General features: G+C 40.1%; 1 protein-coding gene across 2 annotated transcripts; it reads left to right on the top strand.

The window, feature by feature from the left end:
• Positions 1-1,249: 1,249 nt before the first annotated feature.
• On the top strand, positions 1,250-15,631 carry fam117aa (family with sequence similarity 117 member Aa). Of its 2 annotated transcripts, XM_084744543.1 has the most exons (8): positions 1,250-1,808; positions 6,704-6,849; positions 9,522-9,617; positions 10,598-10,711; positions 12,453-12,569; positions 12,858-13,083; positions 13,315-13,489; positions 15,284-15,631. In XM_084744543.1, exons 1-8 carry the CDS (start codon positions 1,682-1,684, stop codon positions 15,495-15,497), a joined length of 1,215 nt encoding a protein of 404 aa, XP_084600669.1. In that variant the 5' UTR covers positions 1,250-1,681; the 3' UTR covers positions 15,498-15,631. The 2 variants fall into 2 exon arrangements, with proteins under 2 accessions (XP_084600669.1, XP_084600670.1); XM_084744544.1 differs by lacking the exons at positions 1,250-1,808; positions 6,704-6,849 and adding an exon at positions 7,692-9,049.
• Positions 15,632-17,325: the final 1,694 nt, after the last annotated feature.

Raw genomic sequence — 17,325 nt, 5'->3', positions numbered from 1 at the left:
ACAAACATGTGGTTTTGGAACATTTTCACAGTGTATTTCCATGTGAAACACATGCCACAGGCAGTAACATGTTTCCTACATGTTTTCCACATGAGGCCACATGTGGAAAATTCATGTGGGTTTCTTGTAAGAACCCCCCCCCCGCCCAGTGAAAGACAGGGGGAAAAAAAATCTGTCAGGAGTCTCAGTTATTAAATTCTCTTTTCTCTGACCACAGTCAAAATTTTGAGTAAAAGGCCGTGAGCCACAGACGTCCGCCATGATACACATTTTACTTTTTAAAGTTAGCAAATGTCACTTTACACTGTAAAAAACGGTCTGCAGTGACTCAAAATGACAAGCTAACATACTGCAATAGATTTTTGAGTTTTCAGTCAAACTGAGAATCTGAGAGATGCTTTGAAATAAACTTTAAAAAGTGTTGTTGATCTATAATTTTTACTTGAGATAAGTTTTACAGTTTAAGTATCGGCCAGAGTGAATTGTGAACCTGATATGTCATTATTTTGGTGTCTGAAAATTCAATTTTACATAAAAATGTTAAAATTTTAACATCATGAATTAACTTACGCTATCTTTTTTAAAATACAAATTTGCAGGGTTTCTAAAATGCAAACCTTTAATTTTATCTAAAGAAGAAAAGTAACTTATCTCTACAAAAGATCAGTAGTTTTTCAGAACTTAAGAGTTTGAATCAGAACTCAAAAATCTGTTGCAGTACGTCGCCTTGAACTTTTGAGTTGTTTCAACTTTTTCACTGACCTGAAAATGAAAGATAAATGAAAATTTAGTGAGCTATTTTTGATTTTGAGGTGAACTGTCCCTTTAATAAAAACACAACAGTTCTTATTTTCAGGTGATTGTACACTGATGAAAAAATACATATGACTATTATCTTCCAGTTCTGCCTTAAATCCATGTAAATCTTCATGCTGGGCCTTTAATGATGAAGTTTGGCTCCTTCGATCCTCTATAGTGACCTTTAGCGGTCCCTGAACCACACTTTAGAGACCACACTCACACTGTGAATAGACTGAACGTGGGTTTAGAGAGGAGGAGGGGAGCACACTGTGTGGAGCAACAACAAAAAAAACCTCAACAAAGTGGATGGGAACTTGAAGTTTTGGGAGGAGTTTCCTCGCAGGAGACAGATGGATACGATGACCAATAAGCGCTCAGTAGTATTCTGCAGCAGCCAACCGGATCGCCCTCCGCTGGAACGATTTACTGCACGAGATAGTTACGCACACAGGTTGTGAGTCGAGCAGTTGTTGTCACTTTGCAGAAGAGAGAAACAAGTGGTGCGTAAAAGCAGCGCGGAGTCTCTCCTCTTCTCCAGGCTGCAACATGAAGGACCGTGCGTGATTCAGGGAGATGCGTTCAAGTCCAGAGCTCGTCTCTACTTTTCTCTGTGCAGCAACAAAAATCATGGTCATCCTCATCATCACAAAAGAGAGCTGGGAGCCCAACAGGAGGTCCGAGGGGAGGTCTGGATCTCCTGTGAGGATGAACTGAATGTGGGAGAAAGAAAGAGAGAAGGAGAGCCAGCAGCAGCCGCGCAGAGCTGCGGTGAACGACGGGGAGAAGAGAAGCAGAGCAGTGTGTGTGTGCCTGTGTGTGTGTGTGTGTGTGTGTTTTCATAAGCGCAGCTCGGCTGTGGGAGCGGAGTGAGGAGTGGGGGATGTCGGCCAGAAGTGGAGCAGCACCTCGGGGGTGCAGCAACCCCAACCTGCAGCCCCTCAGAGCCACAGTCCCATACTGCCAGCTCCAGAGGGGCTCAGCTCTCCTCTGCAGGGAGGTCAAGACGGGTAAACACACACACACACACACACACACACGGAGGAGGAGGAGGAGGAGGAGGAGGTGGAGGAGGAAGAGGGGGGTTTAAATCTGTATTCACTTCCATGTGGTCCAGAGCTGAAAAGTTCATTTGGAGCCACATTATCATCATTATCTGCCCTACAAGGAATGTTTCTTATTGTGAAAAGAAAAGGATGTTTATGATATAAATATAGTGAATCCAGCTGCAACAAAGTTTGATTTCTCTTCTCTTTTTCTTTATTTTATCACAAAAGAAAGTAGAGCTGAATGAATTAACTGGCAATATTTAACTTAAACTAAACTAAATCCTAAAACCAGGTCTGAAAAAACATTTTAATTCACTGAATTAAAAATAAAAACTAGACTTAGAGAAAAAACTTAGTGAAATGATTAACTTAAATAAAATAAAGATATACAACAAATGTCTTAGACTGTAGTCTTTTGTCAAACTTTTTTGGTCACATTTGTTAACACATCAGACACGAGGAGGCTGTGGTGCATCATGTTTATTTAGACTTTGATGTCTACATGAATTTACAAAGTGGTTTGTTTGTGGAGCTGCAAAGATAAATCAATTATCAATGAATTACTAAATTAATTGCCAACTATTTTTGGAGAATTTTTTTAAGACAAAAATTTCCAAATTCTCTGATTTCAGCTCCTTAAATGTGAATATTTTCTGGTTTCTTTGCTCCTCTCTGACAGTAAACTGAATATCTTTGAGCTGAGGACAAAACGAGACATTTAAGGACGTCGTCTTGGACGTGGCTGCAAAGATTAATCAGTTATTAAATTAGTTGGCAACTATTTTGGTAATCAGTTTGAGTCAAAGTTCTCTTATGAAAGTTTTTTAAATGTGAATATGTTCTGGTTTCTTTACTCCTCTGTGACACTAAACTGACTGTTAGGGCTTTAAACTGTAAACTCTTTCCTCAGTCGATCATTGATAACATCAACAATCAGTTAATCAATTAATTGTTATTTATACCAAACCATATTAAATGTGTTTTTTCAATCAAAACTTTATTTCCACAGCAAGATGTTCAATATTCTCTGACATCATTACACTTTGTTATATTTCAGATCTTTATTTGATATCAGATCAATAAAATTATACTCGATCAGTCAAATTCATAATGACCGATCATTGATTAATTGTTATTATCCCTACTGAATATCTTTGGGTTGTGAGCAAAACAAGAAATTTAAACACGTCGTCTTTGACTTTAGGAAACACTGATTGACATTTTTCACCATTTTGTGACATTTTATGAACCAAACAGCTGATCAATGAATTGAGAAAAACAGATTAACTGACAATGAAAATAATCATTCAGCTTTATGTGTTTGTATTTTAATACGTATACTGACCTTCTAAAATCTTTCCCCTGATAAATAGCAGCCATATTATAATAAAAACACTAAAACTAATACAAACTAAACATTTTCAAGCAATAAAAACTAAACTGAAACAATTAAACTCACCCTGCAAACTAAACTGAAACTAAATGGAATTAAAAATGTAATAAAAACTAACACCAAACTATAATAATACTCTTAACTGGTCGACAGAAAATGAATCAGAGACTGAGATGTTCAATCAATCACTGGAGTCATTTTAGAAGAAAAAACTATTTTTGTTTTTAAAGAAAAAAAAAAGTCAAAATTCTCAAATTTCAGCTTCTTAAATGTGAATATTTTCTGGTTTCTTTCCTCGTCTCTGACAGTAAACTGAATATCTTTGAGTTGTGGACAAAACGAGACATTTGAGGACGTCATGTTGGACCAAACGACTAGTTTATTATTTGAGAAAATAATCAACAGATTGATTGCTACAGAAGCTGAAAAGATTCTGACAGGATTAATTTATTGATTATCAGGAAAGTTAGAGATCAATCAGGAAACAAACTGCTTCAGTTTGAGTCTTTTAACTTGGTTTGTTTTCTTTAAAGTGCATTGATGAATATTTTTCACCATTTTACAGACCAAACAACTAATTTATTAATGGAGGAAACGATCAACAAATTTGATGCATAATGAACTTAATCATTACAGGAGTGACTTCACAGGATTAATGAATCAATTACTTGAGAAAATTAAAATAATTGTCAGTCGGAGCCCTCAAGAAAAGTAGAACAACAATCAGTCCAAGCGTTGAACTCGGTTTGTGGTCTTTAAAGTCTGTTTCCAGCAGTCTGTGAGAAAGTTGAGTCAACAATGAGGGCCGCTGGCCCTGAAACAAAACACTGTTCTCATAATGTTATTTGGACTCTCAGTCAGCCCTTTGCTCTCTGACCTGAGGGATCTGCTGCTTCATGCTTCATGCTAACAGCCTCTCTGCGCTCCTCTGTAACTGTATCCATGAAAGTCACATCTGCATGTAGAGCTGTTTATTTATACATCCTGTCTGCCCCGCAGCCTGGACTCATGACAACATGCAGCACACTGCAGCCGTGTTCATGGAGCTGCTGCTGCTGCTGCTGGAGCTTCTAGTAACATGTGCTGACTGTTACCAGGGTTGTGTAGCTGCATGGCTCTGCTCCAGGTCAAAGGCATGGTCCACACCTGCCAGAGATTACAAAGAGCTGCCAACACGCACACACACACACACACACACACACACACACACACACACACACACACACACACACACACACACACATCTCTGCATGTTGCATGATCAGTGGTGAGGAAGAAACCTGGGAGCAATTTTGGGAACAACTACCACTGGTGTTAAAATACTTCTTAAAGGGAGATTTATACACATACATCCAGGAGTGGAAGTAACTAATTACAAATACTCAAATTACTGTAAGTAGTTTGTACTTTTATGAGTAGATTGTAAAATCTGTACTTTTATTCATATTTAAGTATGCATTATAAGATGTAATCTACTTAGTTACTTTTAAACTCATAGTTGAGTACTGAGTTCAAGTTGAATTAATATCCAAACCTTTTATCTGCATTTTAGAGGCCAGTCAGGTGATCTGATTACTGAAATGAATGAAATGATAAACTAAAATAAGTATAATAATACATAATACTATAATAATACTTAAAATGACAAAAAAATGAAAATGAGAAAAAAAACATGTTTTGTATCTTATAGATGATTAACAATTAATTGATTGTTAGCATTTTCAACTTTAGGTTAAGGAAAATGCACAAAATTTACAACCCTTATTTGCAGAGGTTAACAGTAACTAATACTCTGAGTAGTTTGAATACTTTGTATTTTTAGTTAAGTATATTTCTAACACCAGTACTTTTACTTGTAATTGAGTAATATTTCAGCAATGTAACAGTACTTGTCCTTGAGTACAGACTTTCGGTTCTGTTTTTCCCGATAATATTTTATTGGAAGGAATATTCTTTGTATAAAAGTGTAGAAATACAACAATGAGAGAAATTGTCCGTACATATTTTGATATTTTGCAGCCCGTCCCCCCTCCCACTCGACCCTCACCTCACCCACCGCTGATTCACAGAGGCTTAAAGATCAATAATGAATAATAATGAATAAGACAGACCTCGATGGCAATGACAACAAGGTTGCCAGGTGGTCTTAAACTTTCTGGACTGATCCGCAGATAGCAAATGAGATTTTTTTTTCTACTGAGTCGGTCACTCCAAAAATAGCTTCCCCCCTAACCTCCCTGGCAGGATCTTAAACCCCAATGACCTCAGAAATTATTTAAAAAAAATGAAGAGCAGAAGTTTTTCAGTTTTGTGATCATGACCAGAACATGAGTGTTTGGTCAGCTGGCATTTGTCGTCCACTTTAGGGTAAAGAGTTAAATTGCTTCAAGTTTTAAAGGTAGACTCTGTAGGATTTGTCCAAGCTGTTCATAAATGCACCAGAAAGACAGTTTACTGTTGTGTTTCATTCGCAGGACGTCAAATATACCAACGTTTTGTGTTGTTAAAGCGTCCCGAGCAGCAGAATACAGAGAAGAGCAGGCAGAGGGCTGCAGGATCTCTGCAGATACAGAAACCACCGCATGATGTGTGACACTAATCTACAGACGGATGACAAATTAAAGGAAACCACGACAAAGTTTCATGTTTCAAAATGTGTCACCTGTCAGCGAATTTTGTACATTTTCCTTAAGAGATAGTTGAAAATGCTAATAAATGATTAATAATTAATAATTAATAAGACATCAAACACACTTTTTTCTATTTTTTCTTGTTTTTCTTTCTTATTTTCAGTTTAATTTCAAGTTTCCTTATCCAATAAAAAGCTCCACCAGACAAAACAATGTCAGATGAGGTGCAATTAATACCATGTATTGATTAATTATCAATTAATACATGTTTACTTGGTTAAATTCTTATAGGGCAATTAATCAATTAATGATTAATCATTAACTTCCTGTACAATCAAATATTGGACTTATTTTATTTCTTTATCTAAAAAGTTCACAGACTAATTCATTCAGGCAGCAGTTTGTGATGAAAGTAATCTGATTACAGCTTCAAGCACCTTTCAAACCTTGAAAACATTAAAATTCAAGTGTTTTTTTAAGGATTTCCAGCACCTGGATGAACCTACAATTATTACAAAAGTCTGTAGACAAAACTTAGTTGTGTGTTTGAACTGGGAGAGTCTCAGCTTTCTTTAGATACAGCGGGAACTTTGAGGAAAAAAACGCTGGGAACCACTGCTATAGAGGCATCAGTATTAATTGTGTGTTTCATAACCAGTGAAAATCTCCTTGTTGTACCTATAATAACCTCACTATCTAAACATGATCACACAGGCATGTTGAGTCTTTAGAACTTCTGCAGTACAGACGTTGTTTTGACAAGTTCTGAGTGACAGGTTGCACAACCTCGACACACTCACTGACTTCTTGTGTTTTATTTCTGCTCCTAAAAGCTGACAGGACCTCGGCTCGCCCGCCCAAACCCACGATCCGCCGGACCCTGTCTCTGGACGCCATCGTTGGACCCTACCTGCAGGGCCAGTGGCCGAAAGAGTCCGAGAGCACGGCTGTTACCTGCGTCAACGACAAAGCCACGCAGGTGAGTGTTAATGTAGCATGACACTGTCAAATTAGATGATGTCTGGCTGTAATTACTGCAGTCAGACAAAACCAGGGCCAGATGAGTGGATTATGACTTTTCTCCTGACACTGTGAGACTTGTCCCATAAAACCTGTTGCTTCATGTTGCAGACAGGAGACCTACACATTCTGCTGTTCTTGAAGGATTTCTGTAGATATCTGATGTTGGCTCTGCAGGTGTCTGGTGGTTCCAGTTCGACGCTGCGTGCAGAAAGCAGTCAACTGGAAATAGTTGTTTTTGTTCTTCTTTAAAACTCCGCTGCTCCCCCCCTCGACTGTATCTGCTGCTCCTAACTGGTGCACAAAAGCCCCGAGTAACATCACCAAGCTCCGCAGCTTCGTCTTCGCTCCTGACACAGTTAAAAACCCGAGCGAACCCCCTTCGCCTCCATTGTGAGGAACAGACCCCTCCTGACCTCATTATACAGACACCCCATCCCCCAGCACTCTCCTCAACCACACACACACACACACACACACACACACACACACACACACACACACACACACACACACACACACACCACGGCACCTCCTTCTGCCACAGCTCCTCTGCATTACTTCAGATGATATAACTGCTATTTATCAAACATCGTAAAACTGTAACACACAACTTCTGATGTGCTAAAGCAAAAGAAAAAAACAACATACTGATTTACATATACATATTTATGTGCACAATTTCAAATAAATTGTACAACAAATGATAATAATAATGCTAATAATAATTATAATAACAATAACTTTATTTTATATAGCACCTTTAAAAACAGAGTTTACTGAGTAAGATACCAGGAAGCAATATAACAACAGAAAGCTGACATGACGTCCATGATTAGTGAAAACAGTCTGAAATGTGGACTCGTCAGACCACAGCAGACTTTTCCACTTTGCGTCAGTCCATCTCAGATGAGCTCTGGTCCAGAGAAGTCTGCAGTGTTTCTGGATGTTGTTGATATATGTCTTTCTCTTTGCATGGTAGAGTCTTACCTTACATTTGTAGATGCAGAGACAAACTGTGTTTACTGACAACGGTTTTCCAAAGTGTTCCTGAGTCCATGTAGTGTCCTTTATACAATGATGAGGGTTTTTAATGCAGTTTTTAATGCAGTGCTGCCTGAGGGGTCAAAGGTCACAGACATTCAGTGTTGGTTTTCAGTCTTGCTCCTTAAGTGCAGAGATTTCTCTGGATTCTCTGAATCTTTTAATGATATTATGGATTGTAGATGGTGAAATCTATAAATTTGTGCAGTTTTGTGTTGAAGAAGTTTAAAAAAGTATTTGCAAACATCTGATTTTGAGGAGAATCAGTCTCGCTGGCGGACATTAAGAATAACCATACAGAAACAATATGATCTTTTCTCTGATGGTGTAGTGAACTTATGTAGGTCATATAGAGGCATCAGTTTTAAATTGAGTCTGTTTCTAAACCAGTTAAAAATCACTGTAGCATGTTAATTAATAGATTAGTCAAAAATAGAATTGCCAAAATAATTAATAATGAAAATATTTGACTATTTTTGTTATTGTGGCCACATCGTAAACAGGAATTAAGGATGCTTTAAATGAGTCGTCCAAGCTGGAAACACTAGCCATGCTCAACCAAATGCTCTGCTGCTACCTTTGAGTCTTTTTATAGGTTTGCATCCCATGATCCCCCTCTTCATATTTTGGATGATTGGTGGTGGTGGGGGGTTTGCTGGCAGCTGTAACTCTACACCGATGTCTCTGTATGACTGACTCATACTGAGTTCTGACTTATTTAGCCAGGCGATCGACTACGTACGAGTCGAGGGGGTCAGAGTTTTCCTGTCAGGGAGTTATGGCACCAGTGGACACCTAAAGAACAGGTTGCATTTATTTTGGAGGTGGGGGGAACAGAGAACCATGACATAGCCACACTGCGGGCGGCGAGCGGTAAACCTAAATGACTGTGTGTAACGTCAGCTGCCTCATGAATGGCATGGACACCAGTGAGCGGATCAGATTGTTTGTGACGCCGTGGAGCGTGGAGCCACCAGAACTGTGAGTATCTGATCCTGCGGGTCAGCTCGGCCCAGTTGATGATGAACTGCCAGTCGTCTGCTCCCAACCTGCAGCAGCAGCAGGTCAACCAGACGCCCCCTGGTAGGAGATCAAGAGTCAATGTGAAGAAATCGGTACGGCCTTATGAGTGAAAGTAGCACGTTTTGGAGTTTTGACTGACAAAAGAAGAAGTACACAAAAAAATCTCCCCTTTGGCTGTTTGTCTGAGTTGTTTTTCCTCTACAGTGTGTGACTTTTGTGAACTGTATGTGTGTGAGAGTGCACTGAAGTGATGAATGCTGATACTTGCACTTTATTTATAGACTTTACCGTGATGTGGTTTGGATGTTTTCTTATGTGTGTGGAAGCGGGGCTGTTTTTGCAGCTCAGGGTGGTTTTTCTCGTCGCCTTCCTCTGTACAGCTGTTGTGGGGCAGGTGTGTAAGACAGCTGTGGGGCTCCGCTTCTGTTGTTGTGTTGATTGGAGTTCACTGGGTTTAACAGAAAATAAGTAAGAGGCCTCCGAAAGGTCAGCCAGAACTGCTGCCAAAGAAAGACAAACACAGGACTCTTTATTCACCACACTGTGATAATATCTGTTTCAAAGACTCCAAGTTCCTGGGCCGAGGAGACCCGGGGAAGGAGAAGTGGCGGCGGGCACAAGCGCTCAGCATCGTGGGGCAGTGCAGAGCACCTGAGGGAGGCAAGTGCTTCACTTCATCATAAAGATAGTTCATTAAAGGTGTAGTTTGAAGTGGGGTTGTATGAGGTACGTATCCATAGACAGTGTATTCCCTACAGTGGATACCAGTCGGCACGCCCCCAACTACGAGAAAGCTGTGGGCAGGGTCAACAAAAACAGGTGTTTTAGCCGCTTTAAAAAAGGCCACCTAAAAGAAACCAATATCATTTTAAGTGTACGTTATGTGTAGAATATTTTCACCCATCTTCTTTGCCATCAGAGAGCCTTTTCTGACAAGAACACTGCCGTTTTATGAGCCAACTATCCCTCTCTCCAAACCAACCAAACTCCATAGGCAAAATCTGCAATTCTACCTCACAGAACACAGGAGTTTCTGGTTTATCTCTGCCTGATCTGATAGTTAGCCTGTGTTATTATGTGATTTTGGTGAATCCAAACTATCCTTTCAAAACACCAAAGTCACACAATAAGACAAATAAACCAACAGATTGAGGCAGCAACTCACATGTTCTGCAAGGTAAAATTACTGATTTTGTCTATGGAGTTTGGTTGGTTTTGAGAGAATGATATTTGGCTTATATAACAGCAGTTTCCCATCAGAAAAAGCTGTCTGGCAGCAAAGTAAAGCCGTGAAAATACTCTAAATCTAGTGCACACATGAACTGATATTCATTTTTTTAGGTGGACCTTTTATTAGGTGGCTATAATACCATTTGTTATTGAGTCTGTCTACAGCAGTACATTGCTTAGCTTCTCCTCTCAGCTTCTTCAAACTAGAGGCATGCTGACTGCCATCTACTGTAGGTAATACACTGACTATCAATAAGTATGTCTTACGGCCCCACGTCAATTAATCTGAACTGTCCCTTTAATGATTTGCTTTCGTTCTTACTTGCATTCATGAAACAATAACAGCTCCTGAGGGACTGAGTGAATAACCTTTTTCTCCTGAATCATTTTTCTCTCCACTCTGCCCTCAGGTGGCCAAGCTGAGGCACCAGCTGCAGAAGCGCTCCCGCCACGCCCCTCCCTCAGCAGGATACGAGCTCCCCCACCCCCCGCTGCCAGCGGGTCACGCCGCAGGCATCACTCAGGTAGCCTGTTGCTCTTTTTGTCTTTTGATGACTTGTGAGGTGAAGAACACAAAGAACAAAGTTATCACGAGTGCTGCTGATGCCAGACTGTCTTCCACAGGCAGACTGAGGAGAGCTTAGTAACAGGGATATAAAAAACTGCTGCTTTATTAGGAACTGCTGTCATCAAAGCTGACATGCTGTCACAGAAAGACAATTTGAAACCAGCATATCCTACTGTGCCAGGGGCCAAATCTTCAGTCAGACACTAGGGGGAACATTAGTGGGTGGAACCCTCCAAAAAAAGACTAACCTCCCCCCTCAAAACTAAATGATATGTCAATATACATGTGTATATACATAAATAGATAAGATAAGAAAAAATAATCCTTTATTAGTGCCATGGCAGGGACATTTACAGCAGCAAAGGGGATATAAAAATAGATAAGTATTAATAACAAGCAATAAATAAGTAAAAGAGCAACATAAACAAGAAGAAATATGAAAATAGTAACAGTATAAAAAACAGGAAACACAAGGAACAGACTCAACAGTTGAATTTAGACCAATTGCACCTACAGTATATGCACTGCTAAAATACGTATATGTATTTTAATTATGAACTCTTTCACCACCAGCTGCATGTTGGATTTTGAAGGCTATCATGATATCAGACTTTCACTGCAGAGTATGAAAACAAAAACACAATATCAATCAATCTTTAAAGGAGAAATCTGTAATATATTTACTGTTGAAAATGATAAAGAAAATGATCATCAGAGGTTAAGATTAGCTAGTTTCGTGTTTATTAACTTGACTTAGGGTTCAGATTAATATGCTGAATGTTTGATGAATGAGTGAGTGTCTGTTCGTAATAAATCATTAATAATGTGTTAGAAGGAGTGGTGTTTAAACGTAACGCTTAAATTGAGAAAAATATTAATGGAGTTTGGCAGATGCTGAACTCAAACTCCAGAGTGTGTATTTTCAGAACAGTGGGCTTTTTGTTTCAGGATGACAGGTTTATTGTTACATTGACAGATAACTGGCAGTTATAAACAGCTGATCAACCGTTTCGGACTTGTTGTTGCTTGTTATTGTAAGTATAATATTGCGCTTTTGTAGGTTCATTGTTTCCGCAGCCTGCAGGCGACCTGCCTGAGCTGCGAGCTGGGAGAGGAGGAGGCGGCGTGGAAACAACTCACTTTAACCGTAGACCGTATATTAAACAGGGATTCAAATTTAATGGCTCCATCTTGCTATTTGGACTGCTGTGCTAATTTTGAACACTAGGTTATTACGTAGTGGTCCTTTAATTTTGCCATAAAGAGACAAAATAGACAATAAACAAACAAGCTACACTCAAAATACAAGTGTAGAGAGGTGGAGAGAGAGTCTGTAACTGTGCAAAAGTGTACAAATGTGCATTATTAACATGATTTCAACATTTAATTTTTAAATATCATGGTTATCGTAAATCGCAGCAGTCTTACACGTCGTACTCAGAGGTGTGAGGATTGTGTGCCACAAACATGACGCGCTCCAGTGGACACTAATGCCACCAATAAACGTGTGTGTGTGTTTTTAACAAAACATGTTGAACCTGTTCACTTTACAACCACATTGTTTATTCTATGATCAATTACACAACCTTCCAAAAGATGTGTGACAAACACAGGTCAACAACAGCGGTTTATATCCAACACGAACGTCTGAGACGCTGTGATTACGCCTGTGTTAACTGTTAACACTTTCTCTGCAGACGATGCCTCTGATGCCGCTGAACAGACTCGCCCCTCGGCTGCGACGCAGCGTTGAGGGTCTAAACTTGGAGCTGGAGGAGGTGTTTGTTTCTGAGAAACCTGACGATCAGCATGAGGTCAGGACACTGAGAAATGCATGTACAATTTCCTTTAAAATAACCTATTTTCATTTAAATTCCAGTTACATTCCAATTATATTCCAATTTCAGTTAGTTTGACCTCAGCTTTGATATTGAGACTGTTTTATAGCTTACTGAGGGCCTCAGGGCATAAAATATACTTTGGGCCCCTGCTGAAACACACCTCAAATACTGACAACACTGCAGATTAGCTTTCATAATAATAACATGACAATCTTTGTTTGTTTTGTAATGATTTGACTTGTTTCCTTCGTAATATTTCAGATATTGGATATCCCAGATGGCCACAGGGCCCCGGTACCTGCCCAGAGGTGCAGCAGTGGCTCTCAGAGCGAGCCCTCCCCGGGGCCCCTGGATCCTTCCCTCCTCTCTCCGTCTCAGTCCCCCTGTCCTCTAGATCCATCGCTCCTGTCGCCTTCAGATTCACCTTGTCCACTGAACCCGTCTCTTCTGTCTCCATCACAGTCTCCGTGTCCCATGGGAGAGCCAGGTTAGACGCCTTTACATTTTTTGTGGTTTTTGTGTTTTGCTGAGGTATTAAATTATGGAAGCCCAGTGATCTATGAGTTAATGACTTAAAATCAGGCTTAAAAGAAAAGATTTTTTTCACTTGCCTCTCAGGGCTTCCATATTAAACAGATAAAGCTATGTGTGATTTTCATTCTGTATTTATTAAAGGTGCTTTTAACAAAAGTCTGGATATTTCTGTCCCTCTGTGCAGAGCCGGTGGACTGTGAGACCCTGTGTCCCTCCCCGTCGACGTCGCTCCCTTCATTTGCACTGGATCCTCCTCTGCTGCAGCCCTGCTCCTCCTCTCCCCGTCCCACCAAAACACGCTCCTTCCAGCGTGAGCCGCCAGAGGGCTGCGAGCGAGTACGAGTGTGCGAGGAGACGCTGTGAGTTAACACTTTGTAGACCAGAACGTCACGATCCTGATTCTGAAGCATCAGTGTGCAGCTTGTTATCTGCTGTGTTCACACAGTCAGAGCTGTATGACCTGGATATGAAGCGTCTGTGATGCAAAATAATCTAAATGTTTTTCTAAAGAGATGAGACTCAGTCCTCCTCCGTCCCCTCTACAAGTCCGTCTGCTTTCTGAACTATGTGTTGTCATGAAAACATATATAATAACTGACATTAAATTATTAATACTGGAACACTGGTGTGCAGAAAGAATAGACAGACCTGTCTCCACACACAGCGCTGCTGAAGGTGGAGTTCATTTAAACTACTTTATAGCCACTATTGCTGCTTTATAATTTTTTTTTAAATCATTTTTAGACATGAACATATGTATAAAAGCTGTATTCTATGTCTGCTCTCACCGACTACATTTACATGCACACAATATTTCAGTTTTCACCCTTATTCTAAAAAATAAACAAACAAAAAAAAATTCCTACTGAGCAGTTTACATGGCTAATGAAAATGAATATTCCTATACTATAATCTAATTATTTTTGCTTCAAAATAGTGTTTTTTCAAAGTTTTCCACTGGTTGCTGACATGTTTGACTGTGCAAACACAGCCTTCCTGTAAACAGGCCAACAGGCACCAACTGTCACATACTGCAGTAGAAACCAGTTTTGAATTTTCTGTTTACATATCCAAAGACTGCTTTTAAAACCCGAGTAACACCAGTGTGTCCCATGTGTCTTAATCAGAATATTCTCCTTTCAGAATAAATACTAATTCAGATTGTCTGACCAGAATAAGCCGTTTACATGACCCGTGTTAAATTCAGAATATTGTCATAATCTGAGTAATAGTGGAAAATTAGTGCACATGTGAACATGTAGCTGTTTCATGGCTCCTTCAGTTGTCCCGGACACGACCACATATTAAACCTGCTTGATGTCTCTCTTGGCATTGGTGAGGCGTTTGTGAGCTCCTGCTGAGCTCTGGGGGGTTTGTCTTTGACATCCTAAATCTGTTGAAAAGTGTAAAACCAGGGCTAAAATCATTTAATGTGGCCTCAGCTTATGTATTTTTCAACCTTCGCTCTGTTTCACCCATTTGTTGTTGTGGTCCAGTACTGAGGAAGACTGATGCAGCCAGCAGCTGAGAAAAGAGCTACAACATGATTCTTGGGGGCAAATGCACTTCATCAAAAGTTCGCCCACTAAAGACGTTCGTTTTCGACACTGACTGGATTGGATCAATAGGATAAATCTCTGACAGCAGCATGGAAAGTGTCTCTCTTACTCTTCACTTGTTCCGGGCTGCATTTCCTCCATTGTCTTCCTGCAACACATGAGATCCCATGAGACTTTGAGAACGGGACTTCCTTTTGAATGACGTGGTTACACACAGCCCAGAACGAATGAAGGGTAAGAGGGACGCTTTCTGTGCTGATGTCAGAGATTTTATCCTATTGATCTGCGTCTGTCAGGGGTGAAAGCACCTTTATTGGATGAATTTGCCCCAAAGAATCACATTGTAGCTCACTTCTCAGCTGCCGGCTGCATCAGTCTCCCTCAATACTGGACCAATTTAAAAACAAGTTGTCCACACACACATACACATGGAGAAATAGGACCCAGGCTGAAAAATATTGAAGTTCTCCTTTAATACATGTAACTATGGATAAGTAGCTCATGCTACCCCATTTAAAAAAATCAGAACTGTCCCTTTAACAAGCCAGTATCCCTGGGTACATGCCAACCGCTCTCTTATCTGTTTACCCTCAGGTCTGCCTGTCAGGATGAGCCTCTCCTCCAGCCATCCTGCCCTGACCCCAATAAAGTCAACTTCACACCCCACGGAGGCTCTGCTTTCTGCCCCGTCAGTCTCCTGAAGCCCCTCCTGCCCTCCATGGACCTCCTCTTCCGCGGCCTGTCAGTCTCCCCGGTCACCGGCTGCACAGGTCAGGCCTCTCCCACCAGACACCTGGGCATGCAGTAGGTGGAGGCGTTTGAGCGGAGGACTACACCACACCTCCATGCTGCACTGCACTGTCAGGACCTGCAGAAACTGGACGTGTTTCATGCGTAGGGAGCCAACAGATACGTGTGGTTACCTGACTCAACACTGCTGTAACACTGCTACGATCACTGTGATCAAAATAACAGACATTGTGACTGTGAGCATTTCCTCATACTCTAGATTAACTGCTTCACTGATGATCTCCACCTGCAGGACGCTTGGATTCAGCTGATATTCACCTCATCAGCACTTAAACTGTCCTTGTGTTCCCCCTCATGGGCTGTGGATCAGACTACAGGACGGAAGTTCTGGAAATGTTGGAACAGTTTACTGAGATGTTGACATTGTTTTTTGATAAAAAAAAAAAGATTTTGTCAGCTTTGATATCTCAAAAACAGGGAGGATTTCAAAACCAAAGCAGATGGTTTGGGATTTAAAAAATGAGTTTTTTGGCAAACAGATGCCTGATTATTAGCTGGAAAAACACAACTGGACTACAGAATTTAGCCTTACCAAGTCCTTTTTTTAAATTTGATTACAATAACACAGAAAATGCATATTTCACAAACATTTTTCTCAGCGTATGTTAGTTAAGCTGCTCTTAGAAAAAAAATGTGTCCATATCCTTTACAATGTTCCGTAAGAAACAGGAATTCTTCCTGCACAGTGCCAGAAACAGGTCAACAGTTAACAAAAAGGAAAAAAAGGTTTGCAAATTTGTCATAATTTGGAAAAACTGTGATCACAGGAGTAAAACAGGAGAGGGAAATGGAAAAACACGAGAGGGCTGGCAAGTATGGACTCAGACAAAGACTGCAGTCTGCGAGGGATTATTTCATTTTAACGCCAAAATAAGTGAATTCAGAGTCAAAAATCCAAGCACTTACAGCACTTGACTATTACTTTCTCACTATAATTTACTATTGATTAATATTTTAGTAAAACTTTGTTAAATTTAAGACAAACTTTCAGCTCAAATTGATGAAAAACAAAGTACTTGATGGGTTTGTTTCTCACATTTCCTAAAATCTGTTGGTTGAAGAGAAAAATTTTTGGCCTGTAGTTTACGGTGGCCTACTTTTCTACAGATGTATTTCAAGGAAGATATATATTTTTGTATCTTTGTAAAGGGGCTGGTGATGCTGAGTTTTTTTATTCACTGAAGAAATCGATCTGTATTTCTGTTTAGAAGCAGGAATGAGTGTTTTATTAGCTTTACTTGCCCACAGCAGGCACCGTTCTAACCAAAGTGTTGCCATTTTATCAACTTTTTTAAAAAGAATTTGTGTTTTTGTTCAATCTGAGTCTCTGTGTGGTTGGTTATGTGGTCCTGGTCATTAAGTGTTAAAGGGAAACTTCACCACTTTTTGTGTGTCGATGTTAAATCAGTGTTGATGGAAAATGTAGTCAGTTGAAGCAATAAATTCCTCAGTGTGGGCTATTTTGATCAAGTTCTCCTGGTGCAAAATCTGTGCTGCGTTTAGCCCAGACAAAACATAGCAAAATGTTGATTTAAACAGAAATGGTGATATGTTGAACACTCTGTTGTGTATGCAAGCACACTGCACAGAAACGCAGTTTTTAATATGGTGGTGTTTGTATATTAGTTGCTGCTGACTGGATAACAGCTGCAATGCTCACCAAGTGAGAGAACACGTACCTGAAAACCTGTTGCACACTGTTTTGAGGAAACACGTTGTTCAGTTTGGAAACTTAAGCAAAATGGTGCACAACGTTTTCAGATTTGAACAGATTGCCCCTGTTGTTTCTGCATCCAGTGATGTCACTGTGTGTAAGGAAGATCTAC

Source organism: Lutjanus erythropterus, chromosome 19, assembly GCF_056507025.1.
Source record: "Lutjanus erythropterus isolate fLutEry1 chromosome 19, fLutEry1.hap2, whole genome shotgun sequence".
NCBI lineage: Eukaryota > Metazoa > Chordata > Actinopteri > Lutjaniformes > Lutjanidae > Lutjanus > Lutjanus erythropterus.
The sequence above is the reverse complement of the archived record's forward strand: the minus strand, read 5'-3'. Positions and strand labels throughout refer to the sequence as shown.

Coding starts and splice junctions, on each gene's coding strand:
- fam117aa (XM_084744543.1), top strand. CDS start 1,682: ATGTCGGCCAGAAGTGGAGCAGCACCTCGGGGGTGCAGCAACCCCAAC. Junction 10,712..12,452: donor ACGCCGCAGGCATCACTCAG/GTAGCCTGTTGC, acceptor CTTTCTCTGCAG/ACGATGCCTCTGATGCCGCT. Junction 13,490..15,283: donor CGAGTGTGCGAGGAGACGCT/GTGAGTTAACAC, acceptor GTTTACCCTCAG/GTCTGCCTGTCAGGATGAGC.